This window comes from Vipera ursinii (genome assembly GCF_947247035.1).
Source record: "Vipera ursinii genome assembly, chromosome: 7".
Lineage (NCBI taxonomy): Eukaryota > Metazoa > Chordata > Lepidosauria > Squamata > Viperidae > Vipera > Vipera ursinii.
In genome coordinates, this window is record NC_139521.1 from 59,362,504 (window position 1) to 59,384,882 (window position 22,379).

At 39.3% G+C, this 22,379-nt stretch overlaps 1 protein-coding gene across 1 annotated transcript in view; it reads right to left on the bottom strand.

Annotated features, from left to right (window-relative positions):
- The window catches only part of DAPP1 (dual adaptor of phosphotyrosine and 3-phosphoinositides 1), a 48,007-nt gene extending 31,765 nt beyond the window's left edge, over nucleotides 1–16,242 (bottom strand). The window contains exons 1-2 of the mRNA XM_083367851.1: nucleotides 16,159–16,242; nucleotides 8,952–9,058 (exon numbers count right to left, since the gene is read on the bottom strand). Coding sequence (XP_083223977.1) covers nucleotides 8,952–9,058; nucleotides 16,159–16,167 — 116 coding nt within the window. The 5' untranslated portion in view covers nucleotides 16,168–16,242. The remainder of the gene's footprint in view (nucleotides 1–8,951; nucleotides 9,059–16,158) is intronic.
- Between the last annotated feature and the right edge of the window lie 6,137 nt (nucleotides 16,243–22,379).

Genomic DNA, 22,379 nt, shown 5'->3' on the forward strand with positions numbered 1-22,379 from the left:
GTTGTTGTTAGCTGCGAAGTCGTGTCCGACCCATCACGACCCCATGGACAACGTTCCTCCAGCCCTTCCTGTCCTCTACCATCTTCTGGAGTCCATTTAAGCTCATGCCTACTGCTTCAGTGACTCCATCCATCCACCTCATTCTCTGTCATCCCCTTCTTCTCTTGCCTTCAACCTTTCCCAACATTAGGCTCTTCTCCAGTGAGTCCTTCCTTCTCATTAGGTGGCCAAAGTATTTGATGTTTGAACAGTAAACATACTAATATGGCCTTATTTCTTCAATTATAACTATGCTTATTATTTCAATCTAAGAAGTTATTCTTGTCCCAGTTAGTCTCTCAGGAATTGATCTGATAGGTTTATCTGGTCCATAGTAAAGTGTTGAAGATATTTGCAGGATCAGAGCAATATACTGAATATTGCTATCCTAAACTAGAGCACGTAATAACAACAGCCAGTCAAGAGGCCAGCCAGAATAATCTGAGATGGAGAAGGCTACTCTGCATCTTTCTCCTCCTTGACAGAAAAAATACTACCATAAAAACTTACAAGCTCAGATTTTGTTCACCCTTCATCACAACTCTTTGATGAGAACAGTTGTGATGAAATGTGTACCTGGAGAAGGGGGGGGGAATTCCAGCAACAGCACCATGGTTTCCCAAGAGGAAACAGCAGATCAAAAAATGAACCCAAATTAAGAGTCCCAAACTGGATAGGGAGGATGGAAGAGATTGAGGGTAGCCACAGCCTAGAATCTCTTAGGATATGTCTATTAGGTTAGATGGTTACAGCTTTAGTCTGGGAAAGATTCTGTCCATTAGATGTAAGCAAATGAAGAATTAGACTAAATTGAATTTCACCGTGTCAGCTTTCAGCTTGAGCCTGATACCATCTCATTCTGCCAAGTGATAAAGCCACCCTATTCAAGTGATCTTAAGTGTTTGAAGCCATCACAGTAACTTTCTAAATCACAATTTCCTGAAGCCATCTTTTCAGACATCTGCTTCCTCTTTTAGAGAAATGAAGCAATCTATGTAAACACATATACTGAAATCCCAGACCAACTTGTATATACATTTCATACATGTCAGTTTGCTCCATTTAGGCAGTTGGTGTGAGACATTATGGTTAAAAATGAGTATTATCTGAATCACTTCCAGTCAGGATCCAGGCCTTGCCATGGTACTTAAACAGCAATGATTGCATTCGTGATTATTTTTTACAGGCTTGGGATGGAGGTAATGCGTTTATCCTGGCATTCTTTGATCTCTCAGTGACCAATACTGGTCATGGTATTTTTCTGGACTGGCTCAGGGGATTAGGAGAGGGAGATACTGAATTACATTGCTTCTTCTTTCTTCAGGGCCGATTCTAGTCAGAGATTCCTGCTTTGTGGGTCCCTCAGAGCTCTACTCACTCCTTGCTTCTATTTACCATCTATGAAGCCATTGGGAGAAGTTCTGTAAACTGTCAACCCTAAATGTGATATCAGTACACTGATGGCACTCCATTTTACATCTCTGCCTGGGCTGACCAAGCATTCTTTCCCAGTGTCTCTCATAGAAAAAGAGTTATTCTACAAACCACACATAGGATGTTGCCTCAGTAGATCAGATAGTTTTTCCATCTGATCTGATATTTGTATTCTCTGATGGGCATCAGCTTTCCATAGCCTCATGCAGAGATATCCTTTAATTGGAAAGGCCATAGAAATGCATAGAATATGCACTAAGATAGATAGATGAATGGCTCTCTTTGACAAGGTTCAGGGCTTAAAGCAGAAAAAAATAGATGGTCAAGCTGATATGGCCTAAATCATGACACAGAAGTTATATGAGAGAAAAGAGCCAAACTTCATATATTAATGCTGATGTGTAGCTTAATAGGTATAAAGAAAAGGGAAAGCAAAGTTGACAATTATGATAAAGAGGATTGATTGCACATTTCAATTATAGCTGTCTTTGAATCTATTACTAAGAACATCCATGACTCATTCTTATTATTTACTTTCTTTCCAAGTACTTTTGAAACTAACTTATGAAATAGTGCTTTGTGGTGTCCCTAGCCCATTAGTCTATTGCTTTAGTTGCCAGCAGGATTAGTTAATACCTGTCTCCCTGCCACTTCACATGTAATGCAGTATGTAAGAATATATGTTTTATCCCACTGAGCTGGCATTTTCACCTCATATTCATGTCTGCATTGATTCTGTTTCCCTTGCAGAACAAATTTGCATGCCTCTTAGAGCTCTACAACCCCATCATTTGAAAATACATTAATCTTCTAACAACAAGTTTTGCATTTGACAGATCTGATTTGCTCATGAGCTTTTTAAGGCTATGAATATATAAGTTTAACCAGACAACCAAGTATGTTGATTTCAATCATTCTTGTCATGCAAGCCATGAGATAGTGTCTGTTTTAAATAATTGAATAGACAAGTGGCCTTCATACAGGAAAACAGACTTATTGTAAAGGTACTTCAGCCAAATATTTAGCAAATATGAGGGCATGTGCAATGACTGCTGATAATGTGTATGGCTTCCTTAGAGAGACACAATATACTGTATGTTTGAATGTTAGAACAAATTGAAGGTGAAGACCACTAATTCAGTATCACTTTATAAGCATTCAGAGAATCTGTCTCACTTCTACTCACTTCTCAGTAGAATCATGTAAGTTTTTGTCAGATCAATTAAGTTAATTATTCTAAATTAACTTCTTGTATGTATTTCAGTATTGGAGTATTTAAGGAATGGCTAATGCTATTTGGAAAAACAAACCTTGCAAATAAGGAACCATCATTACTCCTGTGAAGGTAAGTCTTGTCTCCTTAATGTAGTCTTTTGGGGAGAGTGTCAATGAAGACAAGAATGATCTTGAATGGTTGGGTTTTTTTAAAAAAAGTTCTTGACCATTGACCTAGCGCAGCTGCGGTGGAATAAAAAGATAAGGGGTCTCCTGGATCAACAATTAGTTTAAAAATTGGAACCAGAGAGTTTTTCCACATTTGGATGTATCTTTTAGCTTTCTTTTCAAATTGGTGACCATTTTGAACACATTTTGTACTAATATGCAGACAAGGTCACATGTTACTCACCAGTTACCCATCAAGTTGCTTATCTGATTGATTGTTGTCTCCAGGGAGGTGGAGGATTGATTTTACTGTTTGTATATTGGGTTTTTAATTTTTGTAAGCCACCCAGAGTCACTGAGAGTGAGTGGGCTGACATATAAATTATCTTTAATAAATAAACTAGTAAAGGACAAAAATTTCCCAGTTTTTAATGTAATTAATTTTATATTAATAATGTATATATTGATAAATTTACTTTCATTTATTAAATTTATATTCATATTTCACTGAGAGCAAAGGATTGGTGCCTTGCCTTCTCCAAGGCATTTAATAAATTAATATTAAATATATCTGGAGCTTGGACACTTTAGAATTAGCACAGAACAGACAAATAAAATTCAAGCCATGGGTGACAACTGAAAGATCAATTCTCATTCCTGCTTTACTGGAAAGTTACTGAGATTTCTTTAAAAAATTCCTCATCTGACATCTCATTTCTCCTCTGAAAGCAGCTGGGCAAAACAGCTAGGCCCTTCTCAAGAAATCTGTGCTGTTCTACACTTATGTAGCCAAGAAGATGGAATTTATTCTACTTTTGTGGAAAACATTCAAGAGCATTCTTTTATAAGGCTTCTCATGATTGCTTTCAAATTTTTTTCAGATCATCTGCATATCCAGCCACTGCAGCTCCCCAATGGACTCACCAGGAATGTTCTTTATGGATGCTCAGTTACATCTGGGAAAGCTCTCAAAGAACTTGTGAGGAGCCTTCAGGATGAGCTAGCTGCCTCAATGCTTTCAATAACATTGTCTTGCATGTGCTAAGGTTCATTTCAAAGAACCTCTTTAAATGCTGTGGATAACCACAGTCTGCATTGTATTTATACAAAGATAGACTTGTTTAATGACTACAATTGCTAAGTGAGATAATGACTGCTTCTGATCTTACCTCAGCTTTGCTTTGCATTACAGACCTGCAAAGGTTGTAAATGCAAGAATTGGTTGTAAGCTTACTTTTTCATTACTGTTGTAACTGTAACAGTTGCTAAATCAGGCAATTACTAAACAAGAACTATCTGGATTGTGAAAGGCTAGTCTCAGCAGGCATTTTACCAAGGTCATTAGCCATCTGCTAATGTCTTCCACAAAAGCAGATGCCCTCCAGCAAATAAATAATCAGTTTCCTGAAAGTGAGGAGATGGAGCTGAGACACTTCATATATAACAATGATCTGACATCCAATACAATGTACTCACATATATAGAGACTGCAAAGGCACATAGTAAAAAAGAATGGAAATGTTAAATAAGAATCAATACATTGGACTAGCATTTGACCCAGGTTCAAGCCCACTCTCGGCCACAAAAGCTGATTAGGTGACTTTGAGCCATGCACAGTCTCTAACACATTTACACATCCATGTCTTCACTGTTGTGTGTTTCTGATTGCATGCAAAAAATTGTCTGAATGGGTTCCATAAGAGGAAGCTTCAAAAATGTCAATTCACTATTCCTCTAAGAAAGATCTATGAAAGGACAATTACAGCCCAGAAGCCCAATTCCTAGAAATGAGAAAATGAGCATCACAAGCTTCACAGAACTTCAGCAATTCAAACATGATTTTTACCACTGCGAATCCAGTGAGACTAAGAAATTCTAGAAATGGTCTTTTATCACAGAGTCTTTTTATCTCAAGATCATTTCAAAAGAACACCGATAAAAATGGCCAAACTTTTTTCTACTGGCCACTTAGGCTAATATTAGAAGAAAAAAAACTACGTATTTCAAATGGAACAAATTCCAAAAGATAACTATATATTAATCTATCATAGCAAATAAGGACAAAATGACTCTTATGTGCTGTCTGAATATTAACATGGATTTTCACTTTAAGCTCATAACCACTTATTGTACAATGAAAATATATAAGAAATAAGTTTAATTTTAAACCTTGCCTAAGTTTCTAAAGAAGAAATTTCCACCTGGAGAGAGAGTTGCTCTTACAGTGTCTATTCTAAGTAAGAAGCTTTTATTGTATTTCCACAGTTTGTAAAGCTACCATTATGACCCTTAACTTTCCAAAGAAAACTGGAGTTTAGTCTTGCAAGAAATAAATTGCTTATATTTTTGATCAGGACTAATGAAGAGATCGTCTGACCATGAATTTTAGGATTTTTCCATACAGCAAAACATGCTTTATTTTGTGTTACATGCAATTTGGAAAGTACTTAATCAGTTGATTATTCAGATTTTTTTGGGAGGGGGGCTAATATAAGCCCTCCCCCGAAAGTAGACGGCCTAACTCTGTGATGAGGAAAAGCTAAGGGGGGAGGGGGATCTGACCCACAATACCGGTATACTGGTTCCTTACCACTGCCCAGCTTGTTCCACGGCCTCATGGCAGTGGCATTGGGTGCAACTTCGCGAGATCTTTTTTTGTGAGAAATTGGAATTGATTAATTGACCTTTCCCCCCCCCAAAAAAATCTTCCTTTGTTTCCCTGCACGTGGCGGCAGCAGATCGTGAAGGAGAAACGGCACGGGGCTGGGAGTCAGGTAAGCAAGGAAAGGCAATTCCTGGGGGAAGCGAGGATTTCTTTCCTTACCTGCCCCACTTGTTCTGAGGCCGCTTTCAGCCGAGACGCGTTGCACTCGCCAATGGCCCGACTGCCCGCTTCACCACCCACCCTTACTGAGCCTCCAGCACTCCACCTGCCGCTTTGGTCAGCCTGGTGGGCCCCACCTCGGCGCCCTGCCCGCTGCTGCCCAGCATGACCAACCCGGGGCTGCAGGGGCTGGCTTGGCATGGGAAAGGCACATGTCCACCCTCCCGCCACCATGCAGGGTAAGGTTGCCGCGACCACCCCCACTCAGATGCCTGCACCTCCCCCAAGCATATATTTTTTTACTAACCTGCCTTTCAGCTGCATTGCATTTCTCCGTTCACTTCTCAGCCATCGCCGCGTGTTTGTGGGACAAAAAACCCCCCACTTCAGTCAGATTTTCTAACTTCTTGTGCAATCTCAAGAAGTTAGAAAGTTTGATTGAACTTTTTTTTTATTGGTAGTCCCACAAACACATGGCGAAGGCCGACAAGTGAACGGAGAAACACTATGCAACTGAAAGGCAGGTTAGTAAAAAAAAAAAAAAGGCTTGGGGGAGGCGAGGGCATCTGGGTGGGGGCAGGCCCGGCAACCTTACCCTGCGCAGCTTTGGCAGGTGTCTGGCAGGCGGAGGGAAGCAACTGGTCCACCACCACACTTTTGCCACCGTGCTGCTTCTCCACTCCATGCACAGGCATCGCCCGACCCCCGTGCACTTGTGGCCTACCAGTGCTGGTACCAGCAAAAAGTATGCCTTCCCTGAAAGTAAAACCTAGTGTTTACTTCAGAGCCCAAAAGAAAGTAAGACTGGGTCTTACTTTTGGGGAAACACAGTAATTAACTAGTGCAACACTAGTTTGACTTTTACTTAGTCTATTTAAATTTAACTTGCATTACTGCTAATACTACAACTACATGTAGCCTCGATTTATCATCTTTCTTTTAGTGACTGTCTAAAAAATGCCCTATGCACGGTCACCCACGCCCTTGTCACTTCTCGCCTGGATTACTGCAATGCTCTCTACATGGGGCTGCCCTTGAAGTGCACCTGGAGGCTTCAGCTGGTGCAGAATGCGGCCGCACGGGTGCTTATGGGAGTTTCTCAATACTCCCATGTTACACTACTCCTGCGCGAGCTGCATTGGCTTCCGGTTGCCCTCTGGGTGCGATTCAAGGTGCTGGTAATTACCTTTAAAGCCCTACATGGCTTACGCCCGGGGTACTTGCGAGACCACCTGCTGCCATTGTCAATCTCCCATCGCCCGGTTCGCTCCCACAGAGTCGGCCTCCTCAGGGTTCCGTCGGCTAAGCAATGCCGGCTGGTGACCCCCAGGGGGAGAGCCTTCTCTGTGGGCGTGCTGACCCTCTGGAATGAGTTGCCTCCGGAGTTGCAGACGGCCCCTGACCTTCGGTCCTTCTGCCGTGACCTGAAGACATGGCTGTTCCAACAATCGGGCCTAGACTGACTATAGTTTTAAATTAGATTTTATTGGGTTAATTGTTATGTATTTATTACATTTATAATTTAATTCTTTTTTAAATTTTGTATTTTATGTTTTTTAACTTTTTATTGTTGTGAGCCACCCTGAGTCCTTAGGGAGAAGGGCGGCATATAAATTTAATAAATTCTAATTCTAATTCTAATTTATAACAGCACTGAAAAAAGTGAGCTACAACTGGTCCTCGCATTTACAACTGTCACAGCGTCCCCATGAACATATGATCAAAATTCAGCTGCTTGGCAGCTGGCATGTATTTATGGTGGTTGTAGCATCCCAGGTCCTGTGATCACCAGTCGTGACCTTCCCAGCCAGCTTCTGACAAGCAAACTCAATGGAGGAAGCCAGATTCACTGAACGACCATGGCAAACAAGTCATATAATTGGGCATGACTCACTTAACAACTGCCTTGTTTAGCAATGGAAATTCTGATCCCAGTTGTGGTTGTAGATACGTTTCCCTCTACTTTTGTTTTTTGTTTATCCAAAATCACAAATGGTTATGTAGCAGACGTGCACTATATTTGCTTTTAGGCATCCACATTGGCAAAACTCCACACACATGTGTGCATAGATGCATGCACACAGCTTTGGAGAACTGATGGCTGCAGTTCTAACTTAAGCAGTATGAATGCAAGTCTAGAAAAAGATTGCTTAATATTCTGCATCTTTAAACCATCATTTGGAAAATGGGTGGGGGCAAATTAATGGCAAAATCATCATATTTGACTTTCAAGAACATTTTGCTGATACTATTCGGTTGCTGGATTTAACAGATTTTCCTTATCTAGGAGAAACCCCATTCTTCAGTAATACCATGAGAATATCATATTATTCTGAAAAAAGCAGAACCATGCAGTCAGTGCATGATGGGGGCTCCTATTGGCTAATACTATGGCATTACTACTGACATAAGGATGTCTTGCTATTATGAAGTACTCCCTCTCTTTTAAGTTGCAGCTTTAACACCTTTTTAAAAAAACAGAATGGCATTATTGGTATTCCATTACAGCAACAGTAGGCAGTCCCCAGGCATTTATGAATGACCCTCAAACCCCTTATTTGAAGTTTAATTAACTTTTCCACTCACAACTGCAGAAAATTGGCGACTTATTTCCCCTCCAGCCTTTGTCGGAAAATACATAACCCCTGTAGTATACACACTGTCATAAATTGTCGTAGCATTAAAGTAAAAACCCAACTTCCTGAAAAAGTGAAGGGAGAGGAACAATCAGGAAAAGAATTGGAATTGACTCCATAGGCCACAAATGTGGTTTTTGCCCACAGAAGCTCTCAGGTCATTAAAAAAAAAACAAAAAAACCCCAACCCCGCTCCATCCATCAGTGACCCACCACTGTTTCAGTAACTGAGCGTTGCATCTTGTTTTATGACATCAACAAAAAGGCTTTCCCAGTTAAATAAATGTTCCTGTAGCAAACCTCTTCTCTTGCTCAGCACAATCTCTGTCATTTCCCTAAGCATTTTCTCCCTTCCTTCTGCATTCTTTAAGGACTTGTTTTTCTAATATGGAACCCACTTAATTCTATGAGTCTGTGATTCTAAGTATCTGCCCAGTTTAAAGAAGAAGAAGGAAAAGAGCAAGCTGATTTTCTTTACTATCTTTCAAGACCCCAGTCTTGAAAGGAAAAAAGATAGGGGAGGGATCCCCAGGAAAGGCCAACTGGATAATGTCAGCTTTCGTAAGCTACCCCTTCCCCCAAGAATGAAGGACCCTCAAATTATAACCCACTGTAATCATAACTCCTTTTCTTACTCTAAATTCTGGAGCTCCTCTTCTGCTTGGCCATGAACGTGCCGGTAGCTCATCGTCCTTCTGTCTTCCATCTCCACTATGCCCATCCACCAGAGTTGTTGCAGCTCCTTTTCAAAGTACCACGGGCCACAGAAAGAAAGATAAGAGAGATGGCAAACAGGTCAACATCTTTACGTTCCAGGTTCAGCTTCTTGTTGTTTGTGATAAACAGTACCGACACCCTATAAGATGAGCAATTCTCTCTAGAGCTTGAACAGGGTGAATGAGGAAGTGAAAACAGAGTCCCTCCCTGTCTTTGACAAAGTGCCCTCCCTCACTTCTCAGGCTCAGTGCAGGGAAAAGGGGAAACTGCCTGGAGAATGCAGCTAGGGCTGTTTCATCTCTCTTTCTGTCCTGCGTCACGGTACTGCTGTTAGAATAAACTGGCAGGGAAGCCCAAGTATTTGTCAGGAAGGTTGTGCGCCCACATTGTAAAGGGAAACATCTGCTGTATACTACCACTTACCTGTTTATGGACACCAAAATGGGTTTTCCTATGTTTATGGTTTTATTATTAAGAAAACAATAACTGAATATTCATGGAAGATACAATATCATTCCAGATTTATTTTGTAAAAAATCAGGATGTACTTTTACTGTGGGGTAACAGCAAGACTCTATCATAATTTTTATGTTCTCTCACCCCACATTTTCCCTACTTTCCAAAGTTTTTACTTTAAACTTTTATCGGAATATAAAGCAACAAAAAGATTTCTTCTTTTTTAAGAGATCTGGCGTGCTTGGAAGTGGAGAAAGCTTAATTTAAATCCCTATGAAGTGTGATGAAAAACTTTCTTCCTGTTTTACTCTTCCTAACTACCTTCCATGCACAATTGCAATAAGGATAGAGAGAAAATTCCTTACAATCTTGGAAAAATGAACAATGAAAAATGAACTTAAAATGAACTTGCATGTTTTATTAAGTTTGCTTCTCTACACACACACACACACACACCATTCCCCCCCCTGAAAAACCAAAATAACCAGTCAGACTGTATCGGGATTGCTGAGCTGTTGGCTGTTGTTTGCATGCTATATCAGCTGGGTGCAGGGATGGCACTAGATTCTGCTGACTTTGCCAATTCAAACAGCAAACTGAAATAGACATCAGGACAAAAAGAATCAGTCTAGACAAGTAAAGTGATTTTCATTGGGAATTGACTTTGCTCCTATTCATTTACTTTTTCATATTTTTTCAGTTTAATACTGGAAGAAGCATATAGGCCTTTGATTTCTTTGAGAACATAGCTTTCTCTACGTAGCATAATGCTTCCTATGACACAGACCAGCTGCCCTGACTTGGCATTTTCTAAGGACCCCAATGCCATTCTAGGTACAGTTTCTCACTAGACCTATTGTTCTTTGGTTTTATATCCTTGCTTAGACCTTCCCTTTGGGCTTTGAGCCCAACTTTTAATCTCCTGTTAGTGCTGATTCCCTTCTGATGGTTTCTCTAGTAGACACAGTGGGTATCCTTCTCTCTTATAATCAACACATACACAAATACACACCATGAATTTCCCACATAGCCAAGTAGTGTCTGCAAAACAACAGATCAACAGAACATAACTAGTGGTCTTGCTACTTTGCCGATCCTTTAAGTGGAAAGGCTTTAAAATCTGAGGCTTTCTGGTGTGCAAATGTCATACTGTACTAGAATATAGTTTATTAGCAGCAAGAGACTGACTTCTGTTTCAAACTCAATTTATCTTGAGGATTATTCCTCAGAAAGAAAAAAAGAATCAAGTGGAAACAGTGCTATATAAAAAGGTCCATTGTAGAGAATCAAGTCACTAACTAATCCATCTGCTCCATGCAGAATTATTAATGCAAATAATCTCAGTTTGAGCCCTATATGAATTGATTTATCCTGCTCATATGATGTAGTTAGGCCCTTCTATCCTGGTGTGTTCCTTTGACATATTTTTGTTCAACGATAACAAATGTCACACTACCATCAGAATATTTTCGCTGTTCTAAGAGGTCTGTTTACTCATTGCACCATTAAATTGGGTCTAAGTAAGATGGATGTGAAAGTGGTAGTTCTTATACATAGGTGATTTCCAAAGAGGAAGTACTAAATATGGCAAGTCCCTTTCAAAGTGTACATATTGAATTACTTTTATTGGTAATCAAAACCTCAGCTTACTTATCTTACTCTAGCTTATTGTTTCACAGTACCAAAGGCTGCTTAGACATCATTCCAGCAGAACAGATGATAAAGTTTTTCCTTTCTTACATTCAAAAATATTCAGTTTAGAAAGGAATTGTAGAAGACAGAGAGAAACCAATGATCTGTTTTCAGAGTGGTCTACAGACTCTACACAATATCCAACAGAGACTCATCAGCAAGATAGTCCACCTTATGACCTGAAGACCACATGTAGCCCCCAACCTCACTGCTAAAATTGTGTAGCGCATAATAAAGGCATATTTTCCTATCAATATTTTGTATGCAAGGAGAGAGATGGGCAAAGACAGTTCAGCTGATTAATATTTTGATTTAAATCCTGCCTCAGTTTAGGGACACTCAACAATGTCACAGTAGAAACAACAACAGAAGAATTACAGCAACATAAAATACAGACTACAAAGCAAAAACAAAAGCATGAGAGAGAAAATAAAAGGCAATGCTCCTGAAAAGCCTTTTGAAACAGCTTTGTTTATAATGACTTCCTAAAATCTACTAAAAAGCCCATTTCCTAGCATCAGCAGTGCTACAAAAAAGCAGCATCTTAACTTCAGCTCCCCAAGTGTGAGTCAACCAGGAGACCCTCCCTACATGTTCTAACAGCCCAGGTTGAATTCAGCTGGAGATGGTGGTCCCATAGATACCCACTTGTCTAACAATAGTGCATCAAAGCCCTGCCCACCGCAGCTTTTCCCTGCTTCAAAGTAGGTAGTGAGAAGTAGATGAATGGCAAAGCATTTAAAGCAAGGCTAGAGGCTTAGTGGTATCTCAATATCAGGATGCATTTTATTTTCCTACATTCTACATTCTCCTTCTTCCTTGTGAAATGCAGTACTGGCTCCCTCAGAGAAATCAGGCTCCTTTCTTAGTTCTGTGGTTATGGCTCCCCCCCCCCCCATAAACAGGGGAAATAGAAGTTACTGCATGAGCGGTTCAGCAAAAAAAATCATTGATGCAGATTAGCCAGAAGGAAGAAGTAGAGAAAATAGGCCATTTCTAGCATAGGATATAAAAATAGCTGCCACACAATGTTGGTTATCTGACAAGTCTGCTAAAGGTATGACTATGCTGGAATGGCCATATAGAGCTATACTGTAGTAGTGCACCTATCAGCACTTTGTGCTGAGCTCCTGCCTGCTGTTGTAGGACATCCACGCAATCCTCTCAGGAGAAGTATGTCAATAGGAATGGGCCAATTGCCCCTTTTAATACCTCCTAATGCCTAATCAATACATTCAACCTGAAGTAATCCTGCCATGTAAAGGTTGAGTATACTTCAATTTAACAAGGATGTGATTTTTGGGTGGCAGCAGTTACCTGCCTTTAGCCATGGTCTTTCTTCCCATGAAATAATAATGTCAATAAAAATTATATCTAGCTATCTGGCAGCATCAAGGGGACCCTTGGTGATTTCTACAGCTATAGAAGATAGAACTTGATTTGTACTCTTCTGACAGACTATAAAATAATATCAAAGTTGTAAACTAGAGTGAAAATTGTAAAAACATCCTAATGACATATTACTTCTGCATCTTTGCCAAAAACAAGATAGCCAGAAGAGAATTCAAAGGAGTGAGTTCTTCATGTGCATTCTAAGGTCACAGAGAACATTATGTGATATTCTTTTTACTGCAAATGTATGTAATGCAGTCATGCTACATACTGTATACTACAGGTGGACTGTCAGACTGAAGACCAGCTTTCCATGTTTGAATGTTGCTTTCTGTGAGATAAAAAGCCCTAGTACAGCTGCCTCTTCCAAGAAAGGTTGGTGCAGTGGTTGGTACAGTCAGCAAATGTGCTATATGGACGGGGTGTTTTTAAATGCAGGTGATTTATTCATCATAAGCATTAATACTCAACATTAATCTTCAGCTGCTGCATGTGCAGATGAAGACTAGTAGACCAAGTTCAAGAGAAGGGAGCGTGACAGCTATTTTAGACCAGGAGGATGGCCATCTGCCAAGAAAGATCATTTCTAAGTACAGTAGAAAGTTCCAGTAGGTGGTGTTTGCATAGTATATCACTTCTGCTGAAATTTCTCTTTTGCATAAATCCTAAAGGGGCAGAGTCTTCGTAGGTGGCTTCACCTGGCTGCATTGATTTGGGTTTAGCCATTAAAGCAGGAAACTATAATGGTCTTCCATGGCAGGAGAGGGGGGTAATAGCAATAGCACTTAGCCTTATATACCTCTTTGGACCTCAGGAAGGATGGAAGGCTGAATCAACCTTGAGCCAGTGAGAATCGAACTGCTGGCAGTCAGCAGAATTAGCCTGCAATACTGCATTCTAACCACTGCACCACCACTGCTCATACAAGTGGGTGAAGATTAATCATGCCAATCCTGTACCTTATATACCTGTGTCAGTCCTAAAATATTGAGATTATAATAACATTTGCATGATAGCATCATCACTGTGGCATCATTGTGGCTTACTGCAGGCTTCAGTGGAGACACTGAAGCTGACAGCTAGATTGGAAAGAGTAGGAGAGCTCAGCTTGAAGCAGATTTTACTTAGATGCAACAAGTTTGTTGTCTCAGACTGGCAACTATACTTCAGATATAAAGGATCTTTTTTCTATACCAAAGATGAAACAGGACACAAGATAGCCATAATTTTGTTTGAATTATGAGGTTTACGGAGGCAGCTGACTAGTGTTAGCAATTGAGCTATGGATCAGGATGGGCTTAATTTGATTTATTTTTATATCATATGTGTACAGTGTTAAAAATGCATCAGAAATAAGTAATAGGAAACAGAAGTTAATTAGAGCTAACATATTCAGGTTGCAAAAATGCAGTTGACCATTACAGGACAACAAAGAGTTGTTGGTGCTGCTGTTTTAAATTTCTTTGCTGTGGTCTAATTGCCATTTAGATTTGCAGCCCAAACATGTCGATCTGCTTCCTTTTCAAATGCAATTCTCTAGAAATTCTTTCTTTAGAAAGTGCCTCTTCTGCAACCAGGTCTGCTTGAGGAGGAAATCTTCCACAAATGTTGACTGGATTTTCTTGAAATGCAAATACTACAATCAGCAGAGGGATTATCTTTAGCTTCACTATATTATTTAAAGCTTAATTGCTTTTTTGGAGTTTGTCCTGATCCTACCAATAATCAACCCCTCCCAGCTAATTCAAGTTGGTTGGGGTGAATTTGAATGCATTTACTATTATATTTATTTTAACTCTCAGCCCAGCAATAAAGAAATGGTACTGATTTGGGTTTTTTTACATAATTACTGAAAAAATTACAAGCAAATGCTAGTGCAACAGTATGCAGCAGAAAGAACTGGAAATCAGGATCTTGTTAATGTATTAGTCCATATGTTTCCTCCTTCCAACTGTTTCGGTAATGTGTTTTCCATCTCTTCCCTTTTCCATTCTGCATTGTTAAACTGAATATAAGTAAGTTAACCCCACCAAAACTAGCAGAGCAAGTTACAGGATATAAACAGAGAGCAAACGTCAAACTCTCTCACCATGATGATGTTACCTAACTTTGGGTAATGAAACATCTTAAGCAAACAACCAAGCTCAGAAAGCATCAAAGACTTCACAGTTCAGTTCCGAACTACGTATATTCTCTTTTATACTCTATTAGATATATTCTCTTCTGGAAACGAAGAGTTCAGAAAATTCCAACAGTAAAAAGGTTCTGCCTTTGAAGAAAGAAACAAAAAATAATTGAGTCACTTTTTGTGTATTGATTTTGTGCTGTGTAAGAGCAGTGGTGGGATTCAAATATGTGAACAACCACTTCTCTGTGTGGATGCTGCTTCCGGAAGTCAATTCTGGGCCTGAATAACAAAAAAAAATAGCTACCGGCTCTGCCAAACTGGTGCGAACTGGCTGAATCCCACCACTGGGTAGGAGAGTAAAGTTTCCAGGTATGAAAAAGAAACATGGCGCAAGTACTGAAGGGATAAAGATCTTGTGTCTCTTCATGCAAGGAAGAGTGTGCAAACAATACCCCAAAGGATGTGTAAGATTGCAGATTCATACACTACCCAGCAATCACAAAATACATCAATGTAACCTCAGAACCATCTGTTAGAACAGTTATTTTCTTTGCATATTATCAACATTTGCAGAGGATATTATAATCTTGTGTCATCAATGAATTGTTGTTTTTTTCTTGGAGAATAAATAAAAAGGTACACTTATTGAAAACTAAATAAAAGGATTTGATCAAGGAGGTGGACTTTGCTATACGTTTGTTGTGCAGAGTTTTTTAGAAGTTGATGTAAATGTGCACAAAATATTGTAGCGTTGTGTGAGTTTTAAAATATGCTGCATGGTGTTCATATAGTACAAAACAGATGGTGAATTTTATGTGGATGGCCCTACCTTGCAGGAAGAATTACATTTGGTGGCCTTCTGGACTGTATTTAGAGCTGTGATTCCATCTATTGAACATATAATTAGTAATATTTGGCATATAATTTCTCCATATACTAGTCAGGGTAGCCTTTCAAACGTGATTATGTGATTTTTATCTCCTCTTATTTTGGTAAGAGGCCACATAATCACTACTTACATGTATGAAACCAGAAACCAAGAGGGAACAAATGGGAATCTGAAATACCACTGGCATTTCCAAGTCACTGACAGCTTGATTTGTTGCCAGATGCTTATTTAAAGTCCCAAATACTTTTCCTGGTCATTGCACAAAAGATTTCTAAGATGAAAAGGGCCTCCATTCCATAAAGGAAATCAGAAGTTCAAAAGACCTGTTGGGTGGCATCCAGAGCATCATATACTGTATATCTCTATTCCCCGATTGTCCCCTGGCAGGACTTCTGGCCCTTCACAGTGGTTGATATGAATAATGAATCGCTGTTCTGCTGTCTTCCATTTTGGGTTAAGGTATTTGGGCCATGATAAAAACCAATACTTTGTCACATTAACACCTGCCTGCACAGCCTATCAGAGTGGTTGTTATAAATATAGATCCTCTCAAGAGGTGTAGTCTTACCTGGAACATCCATGTAGGAATATTAAAAGCTACAATTCGTGCTTGTCTATTACTTGGCACTTCTTATTGGTTTTCTTTTTCCCTCTGAGGAGAAGGAGGAAAAAAAATTGTTGTACTGACCTATGATACAATGTGCACTAAGAGAGAAATACACACTTAGATCCAGAACAGATATTATCTTGTATTTCTCCTCTTGTGATCACTAGAATCATTTATTAACTATTAGGAAATATTTTGAAGAATAGAAAATGATCTACAGAATCTGCTATATTGCTTTTTTGCAAAAACATACACATTTCTTACCCAAATCTCTTATTAAAACATCCCACCTTTTTTTTTAAAAAAAGAGTATTCTGTGCTGCATTATTGAAGAATACTTTGGAGCCTTGAAGAAAAAACAAATAGCCAATTTTACCCTGACCATTACTGCATAAAATTGTCACTTCAGACCACTTATGCTTCTGAGGTTTTGATAACATAAACTTGCATTTTCCCACAAACTGATTGCTGAGACTATAATATCTATCTATTGATAGATCAATCAATCAATCAGTCGATCAATCTATCACCTTACAGTACCTAACTACCTACCTACCTAATAAAACCAGTTCTCTACATTTTATCATTATTGTAAGCAAAGAATGAGACAGTGTCCAATCTGGGTTGGTCACTGGGACCAGAGGTTTTCTCTTTCAAGGTTTTGGACTCGTGATGGAGCCCACCTTCAGGGAACCTCTCTCTAGCAGAGTGTGTGTGAGAGAGAAGTTTCCTGAAGATGGGCTCCAGCATGGGTCCAATAACTCAGACGATAAAATCTTTGGTTCCAGTGACCAACCCAGATTGGACTTGCTAACGTTATTCTGGGACATGCCTTCATTTGTAAAAGAATGAGACTCAACAAAGGTTTGTTTTGATGGCTAGTAATGTTTCCAAGTAAATTTTATCTTGCTGATTGTTTCTATGCTGTCCAAGTGGAGAAAGCATTGGCTTGCAGCAAGTATTGTGCTTTGATGACTACTACCCACCTCAAATTCTGATGGTTCTACAAAAATGATCCTCATGTACAGAAGATCATAGCATTAGGGCGGAAACAGTTGTTGAACCTCTGAAACAGATGAGATGAAGACACACTATAGCTTGATAACAAAAAAATCTTGGATTAGAAACAGTACAAAAGGAAAATCAGATAAACCCCACAAAGAACCTTTTTTCAAATTACAGTACTCAACTATATACCACTTAGTTATAATACAGTTGCCTATCCAATGTAGTTCCCAACAAGAAAAGTCATGGAATACTGTGAAAAACATATCTGAATTGCCCTGCAGTTCATCCTTAGTATTTAATGAAACTGAGAATCAACCTTTTTTGAGTGTTTCTGGATAAAGCTTCACAAAATCTGCTACCAAGAGGTCATTTGGCCACCAACCCAGATAGATATTATAGACTATATTCTCACCATCCCTTACTGCTAGCCATTGTGACTAGATTTCATGGGCATCAATCCAAAATATCTGCAACATCTTGAGGATGCAAAACCAGTAGACAAATCCAATGGACATTTTGCTTTTTTCTCATTATACAACACAAGCAGATTATTTCAAATGATACAAATGTAAATAAATAAATAAATAAAGCCTCTCATATCTCCTTGTTTGCTGTTTTTTCAGTGATAATTATGGTAAGATATTTAAATTTAATATCTGGAGCAGTGGGATTGTGCAGTGAGCCAAAACATACAGTTATAGTTGATTGGTTGGAGAGGACTGGCTCCTGCATGAGGAAATCTGTGCTGTGATTGGTTGCTGTGGGTGTGGAGAGGGAGGTTCCATGTTTTCCTGCCTCTTTCTTCTGTGTCCCCTACGTGCACTGTGATTTACCTCATGATGTTCCTCTTTACCTGACTATCTAGTTTGCTGTGTATATAGTTGTAAAACATATTTATTTATATAAAACTACAAGTTCGTCTCAACATCTCTGACTTCATTTGGACACTTGCTGCGTAATTCCCTGACAAATTATTAATCTTAGGAAGTGTCCCCAAGTATTGCTGCTTTCTGATGAATTGTATAAATATAAAAGCTACAGGTGAAAGTAGATATGCGCACAATTCTAGGTTAATTATCTTTTAGAATCAGTTATCAGGTCTGAATATTTACTAAAGTTTGTAGGCCAAGAATTTGCTTACAAAGTTGATGGCAGAGAAGAACTGCACAGGAAAATATTTGATTAATGGGAAATAAGAAAGCATATTTAAAACAATAGATTACATTTTTTAAATTTCCTAATGTTTTTCTGCAAGTGGGCTTCCCATATTGAAAGAATGCTGTAATATTAATCCAGAAAAAATCTGGTGAAAAGAAGAAACCCCCTGGTTTTCCTTTTTTTCCTTTGATGCAACCTAAGAAAGGGCTACAAAAAGTTTTTTTCACACTGCAGAGTCATAGTTGTCTCAAAGTACTGTTGGCTTTTTGTTATTTTTCTATGCATGGCATATGTTTTGTGACAGGGTTATATATAGAGAAAAAAACCCTACACATCTAGTTCATATAAAGGGTACAAATTATGCTTTTCATATAAAAGATCCAATCTGTTATATCTGCATCTCAAAAGAAATCAGAAAGTGAGTGCTTACACAGGAAGAAAACCCAACTCAGCCCTGATGGAAATTGGGAATGTGATTCTTTCAGCCTAACTTACTTTATAGAAATATTGTGATGTAAAAAGGTAGAGGATCCATACAGATCATCCTGCATTCCTCAGGGAAAGGATAGGATAATAAGATAAGGGGAAATATTAGCAATCATTGTTGGCCAATTCGAGATATGTGGCATTGCAGAGAATTCTGGAGGGCTATGTGCACATCTGTAAGATGACAATGTTCTCAAACACTGTTATAAACAACAAGGTTCCCCCGCACATGTGTGCTAGTCGTTTCCAACTCTAGGGGCCGGTGCTCATCTCCGTTTCAAAGCCGAAGAGCCAGCGCTTGTCCAAGGACGTCTCCGTGGTCATGTGGCCGGCATGACTAGACGCCAAAGGCGCACGGAATGCTGTTACCTTCCCACCGTAGTGGTCCCTATTTTTCTACTTGCATTTTTACGTGCTTTCGAACTGCTAGGTTGGCAGAAGCTGGGATGAGTAACAGGCGCTCACTCTGTTACGCGGCACTCAGGATTCAACCCGCCAAACTGCCGACCTTCTGATCGACAAGCTCAGCCTCCTAGCCCACTGAGCCACCGCATCCCTATAAACAACAATACTGAATTTAATTAAGGAGTTTAGGAATGGTTTTCAGGCCATTAAGTAGATAAGTTCCAGTTCAATCCAATCTGATCCAGACCTGATCAGATACTGATCCTTTGGTTATTTATTGGTTATTTATTAGTGCATAGGTGATAACAGCTGTTCAAGAGCCCTACATGAGCAACACATCCATTTTCTGCCAACAGTCCATTAAGGTGGCGTTTTTTTTTAATAGACAGCATCTATTCATAGCAGATCTCTCGACCCACTTCAGAAGAGATATAATTAGACTGTATTAAACCCCATTCAAATAAACAAATCACAGATGGCGCACAAGCGAGCGAGCCCCAAATTAGTTCAATTGGACAAAAAAAGATGAGTCTTGCCTCCCTTTAACCTTTAATCTCACTGTTAGAGGTTGGAAAGCCTTTATTCCTGCCCTGTGCAATGAAATTCAGTTTGGTCTGCTCATCAGGGAAGTGTTTGTTTTCATTATATTTGTAATACTGCATGTGGCTATGGCAACATAAATCCGATCACATTACAGTTCCTTGCTAGCCTGCTCTATTTAAAGTATGCTTGGCCTATTTGTTCTCCTGCTGTAGCATTCTTTTGTTCAACCCATTTTCTCTATACATATATCCAGGGTATCAATGGGCACAGTGGGGCTCTAAAGCTATATGAATCTTTGTCTCCTGCCATTGTTGAGATGAAATAAGAGAGGTAGCCAGATTATTCATTTTATGATGAAAGGTTGAACTGGAGCAAGGTATCTCAGAGATCTGAAATGAAATGAGAAATGATAAGGTTAAACAGCAGAAAATGAGTAAGATACCTAAGGAAACTTTAATGGACCAAAGCTAATTAATAAAGAACACATTCTGCATCAAGACAGTTCTGTAATAAAATCACACTAGGAGAATGAATTGTAAAACTTTGGCAATACAATTGCCAAAGAAAGAAGACCTATTAAAATATATATTTTTTTCTTCAAAGCAGCCAGTGAAAAATTACAAGTGATGGGGCTGAGGAAGTATGAAGGCTAGTTCCCAAATCTATCAGTACTGATAGCAGCTGGTATGGTTTCGCTCAAGCACATAAACATGGAGTGGCTGACTGCCATCCCAGTTTGCCATTTGGGAAACCAGATCAAGAACTTGTTAAATGGAATGAAAGAAACCTCTGAAAGGAAGGACATTTAAAAGAAATACATTGAATCCTTCATCCTAATAATCATAGAGTTGGAAGGGACCTTGGAGGTCTTCTAGTCCAACCCCCTACTCAGACAGGAAACCCTATATCATTTCAGACAAATGGCTGTCCAGTCTCTTCTTAAACATTTCCAGTTGTTCCACTGATTAATTGTTCTGTCAGGAAATTTCTCCTTAGTTCTAGGTTACTTCCCTCTTTGATTAGTTTCCATCCATTGCTTCTTGTCTTGCCTTCAGGTGCTTTGGAGAATAGCTTGAATTCCTGTTCTTTGTGGCAACCCATGAGATATTCGAACACTGCTATCATGTCACCCCTAGTCCTTCTCTTCATTAAACTAGACATACCCAATTCCAGCAACTATTCTTTATGTTTTAGCCTTCAGTCCCCTAAATCATCTTTGTTGCTCTTCTCTGAACTCTTTCTAAAGTCTCAACATCTTTTTTACGTTGTGGTGATCAAAACTGGATGCAGTATTCCAAGTGTGGCCTTACCAAGGCATTAAAAAGTGGTATTAGCACTTCACTTGACAATGATTCTATCCCTCTGTTAATGCAGCCTAGCATTGTGTTGGTTTTTTTGGCAGCTGCAGCACACTGCTGGCTCAAATTTAAGTGATTGTCCACTAGGACTCCGAGATCCCTCTCACAGTTACTACTATTGAACAAGCTACCACTTAGACAGTACCCGTGCATTTGGTTTTTCTTGCCTAATTGTACAACCTTACTTTTTCACCACTGAATTTCATTTTATTAGATAGCGCCCACTGTTCAAGTCTGTCAAGATCCTCCTATATCTTTTTTTTTTATTGAAAAGTTTTAAAATACAGTTTTCCTTTAGAAAACCCCCCTTCCCCCTCCCTCCTCCCCTCCCTACCTCCCCCCTATCTCCCCCCCTCCCCCTCTCCCTCCTCCCTCCCCTGCCTCCCCCCCTACTTCCCCTCCTCCCCCCCTCCCCCCCCCGACTTCCCAGAGCAAAATACAAGGTATATATCTAAAAAGCAATCATAAACAATCATATACTAACAATTATAAACTCTAAAATACATCACTCTCTAGCTTATATAGAGTAAACCAATCCTTAATAATACTAAATATGTATAAAGAACTAAAATAAAAGAAAACTAGCGTCATTCCCATCTATGTTCTTCCACAATTCACTATTTCCTAAACATATTCTCATTTACACATCACAAGCACCTATCCCTATTAACCTCTCTAGCCAAAATAGGCTATAATCTTCCTCTGTAGTAAATTGTCCATTAATTCCAAATTGAAGATTCTGTTACTATACATATCATCCCAAAACTCTTAAAAACACAACTACCACTTGACTGTAAATATATTGTGGAAGTTCCATAGATTTCTACTGGTCTTATTTTTTTATCTTTTTTGAGCGTTTTAAGGCAGCACGCGTCACCCTCTGTTCTCTAGGATCATCCAAAAGAGTTGCAGCTTGATCTCCTCCTGTACCATTCTCGTCTATCTGTCCATCTTCATCCTCTTGATGTTCTCCTTCTCCAGATCCCTCTGCAGCTTCCAAAAGTGTTGATGGGGTTGCTTTTAAGACATTGTTGTAAAAATCATGCGCTTGCTTCACAGTACCCAAACAGTACCTTTTGCCTTCATACATGAAGCTCAACCCAGCTGGGATCTCCCATCTGAACCTTATATCTCTTTGCTTGAGCTCTTGCACAAGAAATATAAAGTCCTTCCTTCTCTTTAGAATCTTTGGAGGAATTTCTTTTAGAACCAAAACTTCTTGAC